This window comes from Phycodurus eques, chromosome 16 (genome assembly GCF_024500275.1).
Source record: "Phycodurus eques isolate BA_2022a chromosome 16, UOR_Pequ_1.1, whole genome shotgun sequence".
NCBI classification, from domain to species: Eukaryota; Metazoa; Chordata; class Actinopteri; order Syngnathiformes; family Syngnathidae; genus Phycodurus; species Phycodurus eques.
This window is the reverse complement of record NC_084540.1, coordinates 17,662,426-17,685,882: the sequence shown is the minus strand read 5'-3', so window position 1 is coordinate 17,685,882 and position 23,457 is coordinate 17,662,426. Positions and strand designations below refer to the sequence as shown.

Sequence of the window (23,457 nt, the reverse complement as noted above, 5' to 3'; positions counted from 1 at the left end):
GACAGTTGAGTTTTAATGGGAGTTGAACCATCGATTTATTTTATTTCCCTATGTTATTAAAATAAATGTAGTATTCACATGAAATTATACGCAATTATACATGATATTATATATTTTTTTATTTGTTATTAGAGAAACAGAATTTTAATTCGTGTACAAACCATATTGACAAAAAAAATCATTAAATTTGCAAATGTGTGAAAGGTTATCAAACTCTGCAAAGTAAGCACATAATTCCTTGATTACAAATTTTCTTTTTAAATAAAAGAAACGTGTTTTCCCCAAAGACACAATTGTTCATACATTCTGCCCGATTACATTGACAATCAATCATGTTGTTAATTCACGAACAAAGCGATATTTACAGTGACGAACCATTTCCTCATCTTTAACAGTTTGTTTTTATACCGAGCATACATTTCTAACAAGACAATCTAAAAAGACGTAAAATGTTACATGATGATTTTTATCAATATGAAACACACCATAACTTACTTTAGTAACAGAATATTACAGGAAAACAGAATGACTGCATACCCCTGATATAGTGATTTGGTAGTCAACTGCTTTGTGGTTAGTAGGGAGGTCTTTATTTGTACTAATGCATTTTTTATAATGAGAATATTAACAATGTACAGTGGTGCCTTGAGATATGAGTTTAATTCATTCTGTAACTGAAAACACTTGTATCTCAAATCACCTTTCCCCACTAAAATGAATTGAAATGCCATTAATCCATTCCAGCCTCCCCCTGATAAAAAAAAGAAAAATGTGTGAAGAGATTCACTCAACTACTGTAAGTGATTTAGTAATCTGCAGTAAAATACATAGCAACATAGATGGCATTCGTTAGCCCCTCCATGGAGTTTTTCATTATGTGTTAGCATTAAGCTAACAGACTTCAGGGTGGTATCTTGTAACTCAATACACCACTGTATTCTATTATTATTATTCAAATAATGTACAGGAAAATATAATAATAATACATTTTACAAATCTGTCACTCAAGAGTTCTTCCAGACACTATTTAGCATTTAATAAATACATGTCAGGCAGCACGGTGGTAGTGGTCAGTACGCCTGTCTCACAGTTCTGAGGTTCTGGGTTCGAAACTCCGGCCTTCCTGTGTGTGGAGTTTAAATGTTGTCCCGGCTTCCTCACACATTTCAAAAACATGCCCGTTACATTAACTGCAGACTCTAAATCGTCCATAAGCGTCAATGTGAGTTATGTCGATATGTGTCCTGCCATTGGCTGGCGACTACTCCAAGGTGTGCCCCACTTCTGGCCCCAAGTCAGCTAAGGTCAACTCCAGCTCAGCCATGACACCTCATAACGACATGTGATATAGAAAATGTATGGCTGGATAAATCTGTGTGTTGAACTTCAGCTTTACAGATGCCACTGCGCCAGACTGTTGTGGTAATGGCATCTATTATGCGACATAGCTAGTGACTATTTGAGGAAATACAGTAAATATGCTGTACACTAGTATTACTACACAGCTATTTATGTTAACATCGTGACAAATTAAGTATAAATACTGGATGTGTTGTAAAAATCACTGGTGGTTGTTTCACACCCCCTGTCTGCCTTTGCTCTTGGCTTTGACAGTGAACTGCTTGGTCTTCTTCCCTAGCGCGTTAGATGCGGTGCAAGTGTAGGTTCCAGGCAGCAGCGAGGAGGAGGCGAGCACGGCTTCCTGGCCCTCCTCCTTCCTCGGCTCCAGCTCGGGTTGCCAGCTGTAGACGGGCGCCGGGTTCCCCACGGCGGTGCAGTTCAGCGTCGTTTCGCCACCTTCTGCAATGTCCACGCTTCCTGCGTCGGGACTTTGGAACGTCGGGGGAACTGTAGTGGGGGAAATAACGTATCAAATATTTGTGGGATGGAAAATTGACTTTTTTAAAAGCTTGTATACGAATAGTTGAATCGCTGGAGCGCCTGCCCGCCCATCAAGTGTGAAATTAAACAAGCAAGTAAATATTTAATTATCTGCCTATTTCTGAAAATATGTTAGTGACTGATCTGTTCTGCACTCGTTCGCTGCCATGGACGTTTATATCCGCCAACTGACGAATGAGAATGACAATAACAAACAGATGCCAGTTTGACGACAGTGTTGCATCGCTTTGAGTCTGAGATCAGCACAGCTTTTGAGTTGACAATAAAGAGGGTTGCCGGACTATACTGTCTGAAACACTATGTGCAGATATACTCTCGTTCAAAAACTCTCACATGCACCACAGGTGTGATGCCGCTGCTATCACTTCAGAGGCAAAAGGTAAGCAGAGCTGCACTGAGTTTTGTTGGATTCACAGATTAGTGTTAGTTAACTGTGTTAGGGTTAGTTAGTGATGGTTACACCAATTAGCCCAGCGGTTTATGAGGCAATCTGAGGGCTGGCTTACTTGCATGAGACAGGGGCACCACCTCAAAACTGCCTAATTTCAGCAAGGCAAAAAAAAAAAAAAACAGGGTGTGCAAAGTATGCTATAATTTGTGATCTTTGGGGTATTTTGAAGAAAGGCTGTTATTAAAACAACTAGGAAGTGTTTTAAATTTTGCAATAAAATGCATAGTACTGTATGTCTCCTTTAAAGTTCATCTGAAATGTTATTAGTTTTTAGAATTGTATGCCAGGACAGATTAAATCCCCCACCCCTGCTTTCGAGCATTTAAACTCACAGTACACAGATGCTCTCAGCGGCTCCGAGGTGACGTTCGGGGGAGGTTGCGGTCCCTCCGGTCCGAGTTCCAGCTCGGCCACGCAGCTGTACTGAGCGCCGTCGTCGGCCTCGGAGGGCGTGATGAGGAGGATAGAGGAGACTTGCACCGGCGAGGGAGAATTGAGGTCGATAAAGGAACGGTTATACACCTCTCTGCGCTCCTTGTACCACTTCAAGTTGAGGTACTGAACGGGAGCGACGTTCTGGACCTCACACAGCAGCTGGTACTCCTTTCCCGCCACCATCGGCCCAGTGTGATTCACCACCTTGATCGTGACACTGTCTGGGTTTTCTGTGAGATTAGGACACAAATGAAAATAAAAATTACAAAAATGTACAATAAAACAACAAATATTTATTTAAAAAAAACCAAAAAGAAATTAATTGTAAAAACAAATAAAAATGACAAAAGCTTAGATAAATAAATGAATGAATGAATGAATAATTATTATAAAACTGAAACAATTAAAAAGTAGTAAAAAACAAAAAACAAAGCAAATAACACAAGCAATGTCAAACTATAATAAGATCTATAAAAAAATTATACATTTTAAAAATGAACACAAAGGAATAAAATTAGAATAAATGAATTTAAAAAAAAAATAAAACAATCAAATAACTTGAAAAAAAGTATAAATACATTCTAAATAGAAACAAAATTATTTGTAAAAATGAATTACCGAACAAGACTATAAAAACAAAAAGAAAAACAATTTAAAAAATGAATTGTAAAAAATAAAAACAAATAATTTGAATAGAAAAGTAACAAATATAGTTCATTGTAAACACAGAGAAAATGAGACAAAAACAAACAAATCTGAAATATTTTACACAACAATATATAAAAACATAATTAACAAATATTTTAAAAAGAAAAATAAGCCAATCAATTGAATAGAAATGTTTAAAAAGTAACAAAAAGGTATAGAATATATTAAAGAATATTTTGTGAAATATGACTACAAGAATAAATACGTACATGTAAAACCAAATAAAAATAACTAAAACATAAAAACAAAAAACAAGACCAACTAAAAATAATATTAAAAAAACAAATGTAAAAAGTGAAGAGATGAAAACAATTAGCTTTAGTCACGTGCAAGGGCCACATCTACATGAAGTTCAATGTTAATCTCACTGTAGAGGACGAGGTTGAGCTTCTCCTCGCACTGGCGCGGCGCCGTGAAGAACACGCCGTAGCAGATGGGCTCCTCGATCCAGTCGATGAGGCTGTCCACCTTCCACTGGACGCTCGGGCCCTGCTGCGTGTGCGCGGCGCTGATGGCCGACTCCCAGCCCAGCACGCGCACCGGCCGGGCGGCCTCGCAACTGACGGACACCGGCTCCCCGAAGCCCACCACCGCCCTGGCGGGCTTGAGGATCAGCGAGCAGCCGTCACCTGACACTGATACAAAATCACAACAACATACGTTTCATTCATTCCGCAGCGCTGTGCTGTAACATATAAGTCTACAAACATAATAACATTGATTGTAAAGAAATCAATTGCGTTTATGGAATGTAATTAAGCTGAAAGCAACACACAGAGGACATTTGTGTGTGTATGTATCTTTGTTCATGTATCTTCAGTCATAAGGTTCACCCCATGCTCCTTGCTAATGTCTTCATTTTTTATCTCTGTGTTTGACTGTTTGCCCCTCCCAATAAATGGCGGAAAGTGCATCAGTGAGGGTGGCTCTTTTTTTTTTTTTTTTAACTTCACTCCATCACTTATTGGACTAAGATCTTCTCAATGCCCCTTGAGAGTGTTCTCATTTTGTGTGTGTGTGTGTGTGTGTTTCACTGTTTTTACCGTTCAATAAACATCTAAAAGTGCATTGGTGAGTGTGGCTCTCTTTTTCTTTTTTTCCATGCGTCTGAAGCTCGCTTGAAAATCACATTTTGGATTGTCAAAACACAAAGCAAAAAGAACAAAACCAAAAAATAAATTAGTAATGGAACAAATGAAGATTTATGATAAAATTTAAGATGAGATTTGTAAGTCAAGGTACCGCCATAGTGGTAATTGTGTCAAACAAACACACCGCTTGAGAGCCGTTTCCACAGTGAGGGATTTGAAGGGCTCATGAGTACTGGAAAGATGTGCCAAAAGGGTTAAAAAAATAAATAAAATAAAATCAAAAAAAGTGTACACAAGGTCAACTGGAATTTGACAACACGCCAGAAAAGCATACAAATCAATTTAAAGGGATTTTATGTTTTCTTGACAAGCGATGCTGCAAAATGAAGAGTAATAACCTCACCACAATCGCCTATTTAGGGCTATAAAGATGCAGAATGCACATTAATCACCCTGCGTTACACATTTTAATCACATCGTTTGACAACAACAATCATTATCACCGACTACCGCGCTACTAAATGAATATGCCGAAACCATACAAATGAATAAAATAGCATCCTACCTGAGCAAAACATGCACACTGCCATAATCCACTGCAGAGACGCCATGTTGGCCATGTTCACTTCACGCTGAAGGAGCCCCGGATAAGAAAAATCCCAAGTTGCACAAGCTTGGCAAACTCTGCAGGGAACAATGCTTGTTGGACACAAGGGCCCCCTTCATCCCAGCTGACTTCAGTGTGTGTGTGTGTGTGTGTGTGTGTGTGTGTGTGTGTGTGTAGTGGGGGCACAGAAGGGAAAGAGGGGTATTTAACAGGTAGAAGGCCTCTGGAAGGAAGAATGAGCCCCATGAACTATCCTGTCATATTTTTGGATATGAAGTTAATGCAGTTACAATTTGGTAGGTTGTCACATGTGGAATTGTATGATTATTTTCACTTGTATGTCCATTCTCAGCTTGCGAGCCAGCAGGTGGGAGTGCTGCTGTTGTTCATCAGCCTCAAACTGTGACCAAAACGCTGCCTGACTGTTGGACGCTCTGTGGTGTATTTACAGTGCGCGCAGCTGCAAAACACCACAAAACAAGAAAAAAAACGAGAAATTTAATAACTTCATTGAAGCAAAACTGAGTGCCATAGAACAGGAAAATTTGACCTGGCAAGATTTCGTAAAACAAAGGAAACAAACGGTACATACCTGAAGAAAAGAGGGGGAAAAAAACAAAACAAAAACACCACACTTTTAACACCGTGACACCAACACTTTATTGGGAGATATGGTCTGACCTCTGCTGTAAATTCCGAAAATCCGTGAATAATAAATGCCCCTGTAAAGAGGGTTTGTAATTGCATAGAGATACCACAAGATGGTGGCAAAGAAATGTAAACAGAGAAGGTCATAAAGCACCAGCGTCATGCATCTAGCATGTACACAGTCATGAACCCAAGTTACATAGACAGCTGTATTCAGTAGTTCAATTATTCAAAACAAACAAACCACCTTGACACGGACGTGATCAATAGTATTTGCTAGCATACAGGACTAAACAACAACAAACTGACGTGACACCACACGGGCAAGGAAATATGCGCACTAGCACTTTACACAAACACTATTAAGCCATTAAACTCACTTTTTGGCATTTCCACACAATAATAAATGTTAGGGAATACAGGCAAATTGCAACCAAGTCGACCACACCTGCAATTAGTAGCTGCATCAGGCCTGAAGCAGAAACATACTTTCACATTTGAACTGCACAAGATGCATTCAATGACTGCCAACAAAATAAAGTCAAAGGCTCTTGCACAAAACCCACCCTGTCATAAGGAATCTTGGCAGACAAGCAGATTTTGTCTTTGAGATATTCAATGTTGGTTAGATTTTAGTCTTTGCAGTGCATTTGCGCTAATCTGCAAAGTAGTACGCACTTCTCTCCATTTCAAACGAACAGGATTAACCCCGTCGGGTTGTTATGGGCGGGAGCGGAATTGAAAGAACGGTGCAAGCGAGCAAACTTGAGTCAAGCTAACTTTACATTCACTTCTAATTAGTATGGCGGCCTCGCAACGTGCGGGTGAATGAGAGCGGCGGCGGGCCAAAAGGGGGCCGTAGAAAGGTTGGCACACAAACAGTTAAAAACAAGCCGGTCGAATCAGTATTCTACTTAAGAATGTTTACATAACTGAACAACACATTAACTCGAACACTTGTGTTTTATCATGGGTCCCAGGTGACCATAAACACTGCCAGTATTTCTACTATTCTCCAGGGATTTGTTATGTTGCAAATCATGCTGCTACACGCAACGATATAAAAAGGTGCAGCAAATACAAACAGAAAATGAAACACGCAAAATACAAACAACTATGGAGCACAGACTGCAACCCCGACGGCTATAAACAGTTTAAGTCCCATGCCATCGATTAAAAAAAAATAAAAAATAAATAATTTCGTAATATTTTATTTTTACTTTCTTTTATTTTTTTAAATCGGGTTTCAAAGATAATTTGGGTTGGAAATGCCCAGGATGCCCCTTTCCAAGCTATTTTAATCTGTCTTTTACACCTGGAAATTCAGACGGCCGGATTTCTCATTGATTTTCTCATGATGCATTCAATCGACAAATCACATAGATGTCAAGCTTAATGTCAGAGACTCATTTTGAACTATGTTAATCATAAAACAGTAGGAAAAAAAATAATATTTCGATTGCATGGGACTTTTAACATCTGGACGTGCGGTTTGGAACACGACCTGGAATTTGCCGTTAAGAGAAGCATCGACTAGCCAAAGACGTGCATTTCCATCCACACAAACAGTACAATAATAAACACACACCCACATGCACATGCATACACTCACACATTTACACGATCTGTAAATAAAAAAAACTCAGTCAAACAATTGGGGGCATCAGTCCTGCATCACAACCAAGTAACAACAGTGCATGCAGGGTATTTTCATAAATTGTAGTTGTAAAAATGTAGGAGAGAAAAAAAAAATAAAAAAATCAGACAAGGTTCATACAGGACCTGACCTCGCGTGTCCAGGAGTATAACTGGGCTTGCTGCAAGAAAATGTTCCTTGAGGGGTGAGAAAAAAAAGCCCCAGGACGCAGAGCACGACTGCCAGGGCCACAAACACTCCGAGCACCGCCGCCAACGTTGTGCGAGTCCCTGTGGGAGATGGGAGTTTTCGTTATTGTCCCATCAAGAATTCTGGCTTTGCGTCTGTGCGCTCCAAGAGATTTTCTGCCTGAGAGACACCCCGCATCCCACAACGAACATGATGACAAAAAAGACGGCAATTAAAATCCCAGCACTGGTCCCGGGGCGACTACCTGGATGAAGGAGGGAAAACAGCACCAGCGAGGCGGAGTTACGCAACAATCAGCCAGATAGAAAGGTGAGAATTCTAAAGCGCTTACTTGGAGCTTCGGTAACTGTGAAGCGTTTGGTGGCGGCTCCTTCAGAGTTAGTGGCGGTGCACTCGTAGGTGCCGGGATGCTTGAAAGACGAGTCAAAAATGGCTCGAGTTCCAGTCGGCACTTTGGACGAGTATGGAATTTTCCAGCTGTATTCCGGCGCTGGGTTTCCTGAGGCGCTGCAATTTAAACTCATAACGCCACCAACGGGGAGAGTCAGATTCTCGTTCTCTGGTTGGCTGAAGGTCGGCGGGTCTGTTGGTACAGATTAGATTTAGAGTACATTCCCAGCACACAAGTTAGCCCTCTGTTTGGATCCTGTCCTGTCCTATCCAGTCCTGTCCTATTTGCCGCATCCCTTCCTCACAGGCTGTACTGTTGGGCTGAAGGCTGCTTTCCTGTCCCATTTGTTACTTGCCACAACCCTTCCTGACAGGGTTTAGCCCCACTGGCTCACCGCTTCTGTACTGTCCTGCACTGTCCTGTCCAATCGTGTCTCATCCCTGATAATTTTACACATTCATAGGTCATTCAAAGGTGAGATCAGGGAGAATTCCAATACTGTATGAATGGTGAATGCTGAGAAAGCGGGACAGAGCTATGAAGTTTCCGTATTTATTTCACTAGGTTCTGTGGAAAAGAATGAATGAATCTGTGTGCGAAAGACTTACATTGCACAATCAGCTCGAGCGGCTCCGAATATATCGCTGGAAGATTTGGCCCTGATGGACCAAAGTCCATTTTTGCAGCACAGCGGATCTGGCCTCCATTATACTCTCTCTTGGATAGCATTGTTGTGACAATCAAAATGGAAACTGGCTCATTGTTTACAACATGGTCAATCGAATTCGTGTCCAAGGTCTTATTGCCATAGAGCAAATCCAAAGAGACACGACGCATTGGCGCAGCCTGAATTACTTCACACAGCACCTCATATTTCTTCCCCTCCACGATGGGGCCAACGGAATTATTCAACGATATGGATACATTGTCCGCCATTTCTGCAAGGAAAAGGGACAAAGTGAGACACGCTGTGAAGTTGACATTGAGCTGGTGGAGCATCATCAGGTCCACGTAAAACTCTACTTACTGTAGACAGTGACAGGTAACATCTTAGTACACTGGGAACCATTGAGGTTGACAAAGCAGATGGGGCGCACGCGCCAATGTTTCAACGAATCAATTTGTAAGGTGAGGTTGGACACGCCCTTCACCAGTCCCCCTCCTCCGTACAGAGACTCCCAACCCATTCCCGTCGCTTGGTCGGAAGAGGATTTACACACGGCCGAGACGGAGCCGCCGAAAGGCACCGCCACACTGGCAGGAATAATTTCCAGCGGACAGGAGGCGCTCGCAGGCTTGGCTAGAAGGACACAAAATAAAGTCAAAACAGGCTTCCTCCACTCTCCACGGATGACGATGCAATGTAAAAAATATATATGTAGAAAGAGGTAAAGTCATCTGCAGTTGAGATCCTGATGGATTGAAAGATTGGGGAAGTGTATAAGGCCACCAACGACATGAACAACGATGGCAAAATCCATTTGGAGACGCAAGATATTCCCCATCCATGGCCTGCTTTAGAGCAACCCAGCTCAGTGATCTGAAAATTGGTATTCACTACAAATAATCTATATTTATTCATCTACCTGTGCCAGTGATGTTTAGTGACAGGCAGACAATTAAATGCTATTCCACTAGATGGCAGACAGTACATAGTGAGTATGTGTTCACCTGTGACCACTCACACACTGGGTGAGTAAATGTGTACTCACATGTTTACTCACCCAGTGTGTAAGTGTCGAAATCATCAGTATTACAACACTTTTGTTTGGTGGTGTGCCTTGAGATTTTTCTAAATGTAAAATACCGTACCTAACCTATGTGCTTTGGTTCACTAAAGGTTGGAAAACACTCGATTATTGCTCTAAAGTGTGCGTGTACTTCAAATCACACACAAAGTAATTATTTCACAGATGATAACCCGTGAGCACAATGACAAAAAAAATTAAATAAACCACGCGTGTACCGCTCACAAAAGTTCATAAACGAGAGCATTTACGACGCGGCTAAACTAATGGTGACGCAAAGTAAACAACTCTTACCTGCGTACGCTATTAAGCAGCCGAACAGGATGAACATCATCATAAAGGCGGTAAAACAGACACTCTTGCGACTAAATAATATTAAAATGTATTATTAAAAGGTGCTCCCTCCTCACCCGGTGCCCCAGAAATAACAAGCGAAAGTAAAAGTTAACACCGAGCTGCGTTCAAGGTTTCCCAAACTCTCTCAGAAATGTGAGTAGCGAGGAGTAATCGGTAAATACAGCCCCAACTCCGTCAATTTCTGGTGCGTCATTGTTCAAATTTGCGCAAATGTTTCGACAGATTAGAAAATCCACCTCACCGCGTTATTGTGTTAACATGTCATGACAGTGAAATACGGGGAGCTTGGTCGTTGCATTCTTCCCGACCGCATTGAAGGGAGCACGGTTAAAAAATAAATATATGTATAAAAAAACAATGGGGATTACCACACACCAAAAGAAAATCTGTAATCTAAACATAGATTCCAACCATGTATTGTAATAGTCATACGTCATATTTAATTAATCTTGGATTTTAAATAAACTAGTGTTAAACGGTGATTTTACCAAATCCAGATTTTGCACATATTCAGTAAGAAATGACACATATTTAATAATAATAAAAATCCTCTCAGTTACAAATATTTACAAGATTCGCAAATACACTTCTAAAGTGGACACCAAATTCACATCCACATTGCAGTCTGTTTGTTCACTCTTAAATACCAAGTTTTAAAAGAATGTTCAATATAGCATGAAAGGGCGTTCATTCATCGAACGGTATCTGACCTCAGACATAGCATTTTCCCTAACTGCACCAGATAGAGAGAGAGAGAGAGAGAGAAGCTACAGAGGAACAAGCGCACAGTGGGTAAGAGCACCACGAAGGGACGAAAAGGCTCAGTGATTGACACACGCCACGCTGTGTTTACAAAGGTCGCACAGATGATTAGTAAGAGAAGTTGTGCACTTCCTCGGTTCAAACCGCAGAGGCCTCAGAGCTACTGCACGCTTTCTTAAGGCAGGTGCTCGTATGTCAGTTAGTGAAAGAATGGCGCACACACACCACACAAGTCGGGGCAGGAAAGTAAAACATTCAGAGTGATATTAAATTCCCTTTTGTGCTTATTAAACATTCGAAAATCGGCTTCTGCGGTCTCCTTTTCATCCACACCTCCTCAGTCCAGTGAAGCCGAGTAGTAAATACTGACGCCGACAGCACAAGCCCTAGTCTTTAAAAGGATCTGATAGGGAGTCAAATCTGGAAGGAGACGTGAATTTGAGTCCAGTGTGAGTCAGCCAACAAACAGAAGGGGGGTGATGCGGTCCGCTCACGACAACTTGGTCATAGGGAACTGCAAGTCCCAGCCATTGTGGGCCACATTGGCGTTGTGGCCATCGAGTTTGGGATTCTTTAAGCTGTAGCGACGCATCTTGGTGTTCTTGTAGTAGATAGAGTAGATGAAGAGGAATATGGCCGAGATGACCACCACCGTGGCGGCCACGAATCCGGCGATGAGGGGCAAGTAGTCCTCTGCGATGGCAATAACAGAACACAGCCAAGATTCATCATCAGTTATTATTATTATTTTTTTTAAATAATGTAACAGTTTATAAACATACAATTCTTAACGATTATATCAATAATTGATTAATCCGTTGAACATTTCACATTTTCATCCCTTCTTTTAAAAAAGGACATTATTTCAGATTGACAGTGCATACAATACACAAACAGAAAAATCAGATTCTGATTCTGGTTTGTTCTGTAACATGTCAGAGAATAGCCAAAAATGCTGAACATTGCGTTCCAAAGCAAAAGCAGATGTTTGCAAATGTCTCATTCTGATTAAACACAAAGATAATCAGTCTGCTTTCATGGAAGACTGCAGAAATCTAAGAATATTTGCTGTACACTTGAACTATGAGAAGTGTCGTAAAATTCCACCTCTTCCTCACTCTGCGTGCGCCATTATGTCGCCTCAAGATTGGAAGTCTGGATCTGTTTCGACAATGAGTGAAAATATTTAGCTTGGACAAATGCGTACTGTACTGCCTCATTTTCACCTATTTCACTGCTTAGTCAGCTCGTCGTTTTATTTATTGCATCACTCATAGCTGTAACACCTTTGAAAAAGAGCTTGGGGAGCATGGAGGAGATTTTGCATTTGTGTTAAGAGTGTTACTACCTTTTGGGACCACGTCAACCTCGTGGACGACCGTAGCCACCTGATTGACGGCCATGCAGATGTAGCGGCCCGCCTCCAAAACGGTGATGTTGCCTCCCAACGCCCACGATGTCTTTTTGGTGAAGTTTGACCAGTAGATGATCGGCGGCGGCTGACCGTCGGCTTCGCACACAAGCTCCTCTGGGTAACCGCGGAACAGTGGGACGACTCTCGGGAGCTTCGTGGTGTTGATGACTGGCTTGTCTGTTCGAGGCAAGAGGTGGCATAATTTGAAGATATACACCTTATTATTATTATTTTTTTTAATACAGTCAACCCCTTGATTACGTTCCAGAAAAAAAAATCTGCAATATAGCAGGCGAAAACTGTAATGTGGACTTGGAAGATGAGCTCACAATAGACGCTGAAGCTGATAGCACGGGAAATCACGGAGGGTGACAGCTGCGGTCCCGCCGGTCCCAGCTCCAAGTGCGCCTCGCAACTTAAAGCCGCTTCATGATGCGTTCGGTTGAGGAAGAAGCTGGCGCTGGCAGAAACGTTCACCGGCGTCCCGGTCGTGCCCAGATCACATGACATGTTCGTATCATGCGGGCAGTCGGCCAATCGCAGAGGCTCTGGAGGACATTTTGGGTGGGGGAAAAAAAAATTACTATTTGGAATCACACAAAAATTCAGAGTTGAGGTCACTGCAAGCCTATCTTAGGTGATTTCAGTTTGGTGAACATCAAAGCCAGCAGTGTCTGAAGTCACAGTCAGCCTGCATCAAAAGGTTATGCAAAACAACTAAAAATAGTGAAAAATAGTGAACCTTTTTTCTATTGATTTTTTAAAATACAAATTTAACAAGTTGAATATTAAAATACATCACACTTAAAATAATTTTCAGTGTTATGGAAATTTGTCACACATTTTATTTTGAATTGCAAATACATTTCCTTTAATTAATTTTGTAAAAGTTGAAAGATATTGCACATTTTTTTTTCATAAATATTTTTTACATTTCACGCTAACAAGTATAACTATTTGCTTTTTAGGGATGTTCAATACCGCTTTTTCTCAGACAGATACCAGTACGAGTACTCACACTTGAGTACTCACCAAGTACTGTTACCACTAGATATATACAATTTCAATTAATACAATCCCCTCCTTGAGCCGTCACCTTGTTGTGGTGGAGGGGTTTGTGTGTCCCAGTGATCCTAGGAGCTAAGTTGTCTGGGGCTTTATGCCCCTGGCAGGGTCACCCATGACAAACAGGTCCTAGGTGAGGGACCAGACAAAGCACGGCTCAAAGACCCCTAATGATGACGACAACCAATGGACTTCGTTTTCCTTGCCCGGACGCGGGTCACCGGGGCCCCCCACTGGAGCCAGGCCTGGTGGTGGGGCTCGAAGGCGAGCGCCTGGTGGCCGGGCCTGCAACCATGGGGCCCGGCCGGGCACAGCCCGAAAGGGTAACGTGGGTCCCCCTTCCCATGGGCTCACCACCTGTGGGAGGGGCCATAGGGGTCTGGTGCAGTGTGAGCTGGGCGGTGGCCGAAGGCGGGGACCTTGGCGATCCGATCCCCGGCTACAGAAGCTGGCTCTAGGGACGTGGAATGTCACCTCTCTGGCAGGGAAGGAGCCCGAGCTGGTGTGTGAGGTCGAGAAGTTCCGACTAGATATAGTCGGACTCGCCTCCACACACAGCTTGGGCTCTGGTATCAGTCCTCTCGAGAGGGGTTGGACTCTCTTCCACTCTGGAGTTGCCCACGGTGAGAGGCGCCGAGCAGGTGTGGGTATACTTATTGCCCCCCGGCTCGGCACCTGTACGTTGGGGTTCACCCCGGTGGACGAGAGGGTAGCCTCCCTCCGCCTTCGGGTGGGGGGACGGGTCCTGACTGTTGTTTGTGCCTATGCACCAAACAGCAGTTCAGAGTACCCACCCTTTTTGGAGTCCTTGGAGGGGGTGCTGTAGAGCCCCCCGCTGGGGACTCCATTGTTCTGTTGGGGGACTTCAATGCTCACGTGGGCAATGACAGTGAGACCTGGAAGGGCGTGATTGAGAGGAACGGCCCCCCCGATCAGAACCCGAGCGGTGTTCTGTTATTGGACTTCTGTGCTCGTCATGGATTGTCCATAACGAACACCATGTTCAAGCATAAGGGTGTCCACGTGCACTTGGCACCAGGACACCCCAGGACTCGCCTAGCTATGTGTCAAACTGCCACAATGTAGCGCCAAATACTGGTGAGGACTTACTCGGTGTTAGATTAAGTATCTGTGGCTGGTAAACTGAGATTTGTTTCTCTTTTTGTTTAAATATGTTGAAAGGCTTATCATACATTGTCCTACAGCATATTGAATTGAAACCACTGTACATGGTGTGCTTTTTCTTTGGGGAGGAATACGACTGCTTACCTCTGAGTGACGGTTCAATGGTTTGATTGCCTTGATACCAACGCACAATGAGGCTTTGAGCGGGAGCCACGTTGATGATGTCACAATGCAGCCGGCACTGCTCGCCCTCCAAAAAGATCGCGTTGTTGACTGGACGGACGGTGACGCTGTCCGGCGTTTCTGGTTGAAGTCATTAAAAGAAAGTCAAGAGAGAAGAAGCAAGCACACAATTTAGAACAGTGACGGATAGATTCCCAACCACTGTGCCGTGACAGATAATCGGGTGTGCCATGAAAAATGATCCAGTTTTACATAACTGGTCTGAAAATTATTTATTGACTACATTTGATTGATCTTTTTTCATCTATCGATGCCACTGACATATAGTTATAATAATGTTTCTCTGCTTATCCAGGTAAAGCAATTTAGAACAGCTTCTCATTTACATGGCCGATATGGAGGCAATTTAGGGTTCAGTGTCTTTCCCGAGGACACTTCAACACCGGGAAATTGGAACTAGGATTTGAACCGTTGACCCTAAAATCAGTGGATGACTGGCTCTACCAACTGAAACAAACATGGAAACACTGCATTAGATTTAAAGAATAAAATATACACACTGTAGAGGGTGAAGTTGAGAGACTTCTGGCAAGTTCGTTGCCCTTTGAAGAATGCTGTGCAGAGAGGAACAGAGTCCCAGTCCTTGTTGGTGTCAGGGGTCCAAGTTTCATTGCGGTGCAAGATTTGCCCCACGTGCCAGGCTATGGCTTGGACGTTTCTGGAGCCGGTGAACGTGCAAGTGGCATTCTGGCTTTCGCCCTTGTACTGCAGCACCAGGGTCTCTGGGTGTATCCTAATGGGGCATTCCTGATGCTCTCCTGTAGAGTCAAGTGGAAATAAATTGCTATATCACAAACAATCCTAACATGGGAGATGACGGAACATCCGCAGGTGTTGCAACTTGGCTCGAGAACGGGATGTATGGTGTGTTGAATTAACACTGGGCTTGTCCCTACACACATGCAGTGCAATGCTGTGCTGGTGTTAGGGAGCCTTTAGAACAAAAGCTGTTTGTCAAGGTCCAACAGGAAAGGAAAGCAGTCAGGAAGGAAAGAACCCTCCCAGAGGAAACTGCTCCTAGGGTCTTTGTGCTGGACTTGAACGCAACATCCACCATCTCAGCCCACATTCCTCAATTCACAAACAAACTCGACATTCTATTATGTGGTTTTAGTTTTTACGACAATTAAAACTCTTCATCACAAACAATGCGCCCATTTGTTATTCTGATAGAAGAAACGTTTAACATGTGTGTGGTCCTTCCCCTGTCTGATTCGCCGCATACCAAACAAGCAAACAACCGCGTGATTATTTTTAGAAAACTGTCATATTTTTATCAGTCACATAACAACCCGTTTTACTCACTTGACTGGGCTCCGTTAGACAACGACACCTCTAAGGTTAGAAGGACTGCAATAAAATTAAGCCACTTGAAATCATCCATTTGACTTGTTTTTGTTTTGTTTTGTTTTCTTGCCCCCGACTCGTAACGGTTCTCTCCCGGCTTCCGTTAGCTAGCCAGCAGAGAGGCTGCGGCCGGAGGGCGTCTCTCTCGCTCTCTCTCGTGTGCGTGTGTCAGTTTCTCGGGGAGAGCCAGCTGAGCCACCGAGTTAGAAGCTAGCAACATGCTCGGCTCTTTCACACCTCCTCCCCCGAAGAGGAAACGGCGGTTCTGACGAGTAACATTTCGCCTCCCTCCCTCTCCTGCTTCTTCCAAGTGTCAACACTGCGCATGCGCAATCACATTACGAAAATGAATGTTAGCCTCCAACTGTAGCTTGTTATGCTATCTATCTATCTAAGTTTCTCTGGCTAGCCAAGTAGCTAGCTATCTAAAAAAAAAATACAAAAATGTTAGCATCCAATGTCAGTAGGTTATGCTATCAATCTAAAAACTGAAAAGTCCCTGTATGGGAAAATGGGTCTTAATTTTCAGGCAATGAATCAAATTGAGAGTTGATTGGTATAGTGAAATTAGCCAGTGGTTTTGCAGTCTGGACACAAGAGCGGTGAAACACTACGTGAGTCTGTTAGGTGCAGAGATTAGCGTTAGCTTCTGATAAGGTAAACTGAATATATTTGCTGGGTGAAAGTGTCAACATGTTGGGGGTGTTTTTTTGTTTTTTTTTGTGTCTAATGATTTGTCCGCTGCATGCGCCACACGCACACATCTGGACACTAATTCACAAAGTGTAATTCGGCGGCTTGGTGCTGCATCTACGAGGGAAAATAGAATCCAAGCTGTCTTCACAGGGGCTTGTGTGTGCTTCACAGTTGGCAGTCGCTTTTTTAGATTCAGAGCGCCTGCAAAAGTGCCATCACAAGAACACACGCTAAACTGAAAGTACAACCACCTGTCTGGATATAACATCTATGCGAGCAAATGTAACCAGTCAAATAATTAAATCCACGCTTTACTAATGGTCCTTATGTGGACACTGACATGATACACAATTATGATTTTTTTGTTACCACAGAAGTTTTCGTCGCTCCCATCACCGCAGTCGTCCTCTCCGTTACACTTCCGATAAGACGTGATGCAGATACCACTTGGACACCGAAACCAGCCGGGCTCACACTCTGTCACACACATACAATGGAATCATTGTTACACACACGCGCGCACACACACACACGCACACACACACGCACACACGCACACACACACACACACACACACACACACACCCCTCACCATTTACACTCACTGTGACTTGTTTAGACACAGTCCCTCTCTCGTTACTGGCGTGGCACGTGTAGACTCCCGTGTGGTGTGAAGTCACATTTGGGATCTGCAGACGTGAAACTCCATCTTCATCGACTTGAGCTACATTTAGCAAAGTGGGTGCACTCCAGGAGTACTCGGGTCGCGGGTTGCCTCTGGTGGAGCACTTGAGACATACTTCTGAGCCCAACTCTACTTCAACGTCCTCCAGCTCCTCTATCTGTGACGGCGGATCTAACCACAACAATTTGTGGTTACTATGTTAGCATGAAAAAGACCTTAGGACTACAGTAGAATGTTGTACAATTCGGAATTGGAGCAAAATGTCCAGGACAAAAATTTGAACTGAACAAAATCTCAGAGTTCAAACCAGAGTTTTTTTAGATGCTTATTTCTAAACAAGGAAATTGTGGGCTGGCCCAACTCAGCGTTAACCAGAAACAAAGATTTGCCATCACAGTATTGAACAGGTTTAACATTTACGATTGTCAACTGTGACTGTTTGTAGAGCAGATCGGGGAGGTGAAAGAATCCCTTTTAATACACTCCACATCACAGGATAATCGATCAGGATAATCTTTCACAGACATCTGGCTATTGAGCAGAAAGGTGGAAAAATGCTTAAATTCAGCCTAATTATTGACAGGCGTGCACCTCGATTTAAATTCCGTCATGGAATTGATAAAGTATATCTATCTAGAAGAAGAATATACACTAGAAGTTACGAGAGTTAAGGTAGTGTATATACAGTAATTGTATATTTTATTACCATCACTTGACCTGATGCGGGAGTTTTCGCTACAACGTTTAAATGTACTGAATGGTAGACCCAATGGTCATTGGCAACTGAAGACGATATAACAGACGGACTCACATACAACGTTGAGGTCCACCGTGGCGTTGACCGTGCTTGAGAACGAGTTGGCAACGACGACGTACTGCCCGGCGTCGTATCTTGTCAGCGTCTCCGACAACTCCACCTCATCTCCGTCTTTGTACCAGGTGATCGGAGTTTCGGGAGACCCTCCCTCCACGGAGCAGGAGAGGTTGTGAACAGCGTACTCCACTGCGGTGTACTTACTTGGACACGTCAGCTCTACGTGTTCTATGTCATCTGAAAAAGGAAGAACAAAACGATTAAAGCTGCAAATATTGACGAACGGGCCCTCGCACCCCATTTTTCATGGCGAATCCTTAAAAAGATGAACATTCGATGCCATGCTCTGTCCACATTAGATGGCGAAGGTAAAAAAGCTCGCCAATTTATTGTCACCCATCTGTGTAGGATACCGACTTCCATTGGCGTTTATTGGGGCTTATTTTGACTACTTCCTATGGGAAAAGCTGTTCCAAAAATCCTGCCTCGCAATACGTATTGTACACACACAGACATTACATATACTTACATTTAACAGTGAGATGGAACTCGGGTGAAAATACACTGAGTTGTGGCCCCTCGGGTGTCAGGTCCAACACTGCCTCGCATTTGAGCTTAACAAGCCGCTGCTGTCTCGAAGAGGCCTCGTTATATTGATAGTCATAGTCCGAAACAAGATCAACGGGTCCCTTAATGGACCCCTTAAAGTGTCGTTCCATAATGACCGTTTGGCCGTTGTACCACCGCACAGCAACACTTTGAATCGGCGCTATCGTGCCGACGACACATTTCAGTTGAATCGACTCTCCTTCCTTTACAAGAGAACTGTTGGCTTGGATGAAGATCATTTGTGGAAATGCTGGAGGAGGGAGAAGACAAAAGCGATCAGACAGAGTCACCCTCTCGTTCCATTCCAGTGTTAAAGACTCACTATAAACGACCACGTTCGGCTTCTTGGAGCACTGCTGTCGCCCGCTTTTGAGCACTGGGCTGAGGAAGCACATGGGCGAGATGTTCCACGCCTTGAGCGCGTCGACACTCCAAGTCAAATGATGGACCAGTTTCAGCCCTGTGTCCCCCTGTGGAGCCTCCCAACCCATCCCTTTGTACATGGGGTCGGATGTACTGCAGTTGATGGACACAGGGTCTCCGTATCGCACCGCAACCCCAGAGGGGTTCAACTCGATGGGGCAGCAGGCACCTGCATGAAGTGATATGATCATTGTTTCAGTCCACAGTTATTGCAGCAATATAAAGGTACATCTCAAGGTGAGGTGTCAAACTCATTTTTGTTATAGGCCACATTGCAGTTACGGTTTCCCTCAGAGGGCCGTTATGACTGTGAAACCATCAGACGAGTGCCAGAAAGGTTCCAGGACTGGTGTCACAAAAGCTATATTTCAAATCAAAACTAAAAGTTTTCCCCTTTGGAGTCTGACACATTTTCCCAGCATTCACTGCAACAATCAGGAGAAAAAGGACAAGGAGATACGGCAGGAACAGTCTCACTACTACATACGATACTGCCAAAACAGTAATACAGTATATAAAGCTGCTCCAAATACAGTGGGGACCCCCAATATCCAACAATGACCCAAATGTTTTCTTGAAAATAGAATAAGGTCAAACAAAACATGTCGCTCAAACCATCATCTTATGTGACACGGCAAAGCTTTTTCTTTGGCTTTTGTTCTGATGATGCCGTCTCCGAAGGGTACAAGTCATAGCCAAGAGGAAAAACGTGACCATAACCATAAAACCAGATGTGGGGCTCACTGCCTCAAAGCAAAAGCGCAGGCTCCTCAGTACAATATGACATCCGTCCATCCATCCATTTTCTGAGCCGCTTCTCCTCACTAGGATCGCGGGCGTGCTGGAGCCTATCCCAGCTATCATCGGGCAGGAGGCGGGGTACACCCTGAACTGGTTGCCAGCCAATCGCAGGGCACATAGAAACAAACAACCATTTGCACTCACATTCACACCTACGGGCAATTTAGAGTTGTCAATTAACCTACCATGCATGTTTTTGGGATGTGGGAGGAAACCGGAGTGCCCGGAGAAAACCCACGCAGGCACAGATTGACAAGTAAACTCAGATTGAACCCCGCTCCTCAGAACTGTGAGGCTGACCCTCTAACCAATTGTCATCTAACCTGACAAATACAGTTAATTAAAAAGGAATTGCGTGGACAAATCAAGTATAGCAAGCTAATGTGAATAGCGTGTAGCTTAAAGGGTAATGAGTAACGGAAAGCATGACAATGACTAGAAAAGCTTCCTGATAAACAACACATTTTTGTATATTATTCTACATCATGTGTCTTCAAAGGATAAGTAGTTCTGCTTTATTTAACTTTTACTATACAGTGGTTAACTTCTCTTCAAACATTTATGAAGGTTAATTTTAAAATGCTACCGAAAACATTGCCTGTAGAGTAAATAAATGCTTTAAGATGATGTCAGTTTGCGACTGAAGAAAATTACTCGACTGGATAAACTGAGGTTGGATGGACAGACATCTTGGGCAGTCTGCAAAAAAAAAAAAAAAAAAGTGAAAAAGACTAAAATATATGTGTAATATCTTAATATCATTAAGATCTTTATTATATTTTGTTTAATATTTATACTAGCTTTATTATTGTATTATTAGTAATTTGGCATGCCTGCTTTGCCTTATGTTGTTGTGTTGTTATCATTGTGGACACTACTGGAACAGTAAATTTCCCTTGTTTAGGAATCAAGTATATCTCGTTGTCTATCTATTAATTTACATTATTTCCTTCAAGATTGTTTTGAAAGTGAAGCTACTTTGAAGCCAACATGGATTTGCACTGATTTGTGTTCCACGTTTGGAGGATCCACTAGAAATAATTTTAGAATATTTTCAGGACGAAAAGCAAAGAGGTATGACTACCTGTGGCGATGAGCAGAAGCCCCACCAAGAGGCGCACAAACATTGTCCCCTCGCCCATCTTTATATGGCAATAATAAAAAATAAAAAAAGTTCCTCGTCTGTGATTCCCTTCCCGGCTCAGCTCCACTTGTGTATCATTCTCCCGCTGTGCACAAATGTCAAGTACAACTGAGGGAGCGAGAGAAAGAAAGAGAGAGGAGGTGTGTTCACTTGACGTGTGTGTGTGTGTGTGTGTGTGTGTGTGTGTGTGTGTGTGTGAGAGATTCCAGTCTCCAGTGAGTCAGTCCATGTTACACTGACCAGTCGACGCACCAACTGCATTAGGGGGGCAGATTGGGATATCAAAACCACCCTTGTCACATACACAGTTGTCTAATCTAATTTTTGCAGCTGCACTTTGGAGTCAAACCTAACCAGTCACATTTCTTAATCAGCTATTTTAGCAAGCAGGAGCTTTCCCAGAAGGGTTGAAGAGGATATTAAAGCTGAAAACTGGAGTTTTCTTGTTGGTGCAGAGACTTTATGTGCCATTACTATTAACTATGCAATGTATGTTCAATAATAGAGCTACATGACACTATTATCTAAAGACTGTTACTTATTTTCTGTTAAACATCATTACTTTGGTTCTTTAATATTTAATATTTTAGGGAAAATGACTGTATGACCATTACATTGTTCCCCCCCAAAAAAGTACAACAAAAGACAAGGAATAATCCTTGTCTTTTGTTGTACTTTTTTTTTTTTTTTTTAATAGACTTTCATTTCTGCTGACCAAGCTGACTTTTTTTTTTCATACAGCCCCATTTCCACCGAGAGCTCGATCGACTTTTACTTCTTGGTACTTGTAGTTCCTGGAACTTGCTTCTATTTGCGTTGTCACAAAGTAATGTGTTTTATTGTTATAATTTTTTACTTTACATTAACGGTTGACTTTTGCTTGAAAATAAGATTACATCTGACTTTGTAAAAATGCCCTCCTGATTCATCATGAATGGGAGGGTTTATTTTTCCCTTATTTTATTTTTCCAGACTTTAAAGCGCATCTTTGCACCACCACCCATCCTGTGTAAACAACCCCAGTAACCACACAAACAGACAAACGTCACAAATCTAATAATAAACAACCTATAAAAAAAATTGAGACCAAAAAATATGAATATTAGAAATCGAAGGAAATAATGTCAACAGGAGCACATATAAATGTGTACAAGGACATGGTATGGGAGTTATTTGTGTTTGGTGATGTGTCCATAAGCCACACTCACAGCGTAGTGTGTGGACTGCTGCCACCTTGAAAAAAAATGCATGTCTTCTTTAAGGTTGCTGTTTTTTTGTTTTTGTTTTTTTTTAATTGGTCAACATTACACCGGTTGCTCATTTTTATACTTGTAGTTTCCTGAAGAATATTTGTCACTTAATAAATGGCCTGTATAGTTAATGATGGTGACAGAAACTGGAACTAAATATTTGTATTACCAGCACTTTCTATGGAACAATGCTTAGGATAACAAGATATGAGAGTACTGTATAAAGTTGCACTTTAAAAAGGAAACTGAAACCAAATAAGCGGGTCCTCTAATCAAAAATCCCATTCTCGCATCAATCCATTGTGTCGCTTTCGGGATGACGACGCCAATATAAGCTGTGGACTTTCGGCACTCCACCTTTTCCAGTTACTTCCTGGTTGTAGTGTGTGGAACAGTACAAGAATTTCCAGGAAATGCAGGATATGTTTTCCATTAATGGACGTTCAAGGGGGGATTGGATGCAAGAATGCTGTCGATGAGTCAGCTTTGGATGCCTTTTTGAGAAACGTAATGACATCAAACACAAGCTGCACAAATTCCACATTTTTGATTGTCCTTCTGTCACTGTCAATAAATTCTTTTTTATTATTATTTTTTTTATTATTAAAGCCAAACATGTGGAACAACGGGAGGTCCTGGCAGAAATTGGTTACTGTGTTCAAGTGTTAAAATTCCAGTCATGCTGCTAAAACAATCCCGCTCCATCACATCACATGCCCTTTTCTCCACCCTACCCCTTAGCTCCAAGTGGGTTTATACAAGCTTTCCGATTAGATGACGAAAATGTCCACATTAGTGAGCCTTGACCAACAACTGTTTCTGTTCGCAACTGAAAGTAAAACAAAGGCAGAATTGCCATATTGTGGAGTACAGATGCAGTAAATAAACCCTGAAT

General features: G+C 42.6%; 1 protein-coding gene across 1 annotated transcript; it reads right to left on the bottom strand.

The window, feature by feature from the left end:
* Positions 1 to 107: 107 nt before the first annotated feature.
* On the bottom strand, positions 108 to 21,451 carry LOC133415117 (basement membrane-specific heparan sulfate proteoglycan core protein-like). Its single transcript, XM_061700947.1, has 21 exons — positions 21,253 to 21,451; positions 19,267 to 19,536; positions 18,865 to 19,194; positions 18,333 to 18,572; positions 17,429 to 17,692; positions 17,206 to 17,313; positions 15,294 to 15,551; positions 14,695 to 14,853; positions 12,690 to 12,908; positions 12,295 to 12,537; positions 11,441 to 11,639; positions 10,122 to 10,210; positions 9,107 to 9,379; positions 8,688 to 9,017; positions 8,020 to 8,271; positions 7,630 to 7,768; positions 5,544 to 5,654; positions 5,153 to 5,307; positions 3,865 to 4,131; positions 2,686 to 3,018; positions 108 to 1,848 (listed from the first exon to the last, which is right to left on the bottom strand). Exons 1-21 carry the CDS (start codon positions 21,308 to 21,310, stop codon positions 1,577 to 1,579), a joined length of 4,569 nt encoding a protein of 1,522 aa, XP_061556931.1. The 5' UTR covers positions 21,311 to 21,451; the 3' UTR covers positions 108 to 1,576.
* Between the last annotated feature and the right edge of the window lie 2,006 nt (positions 21,452 to 23,457).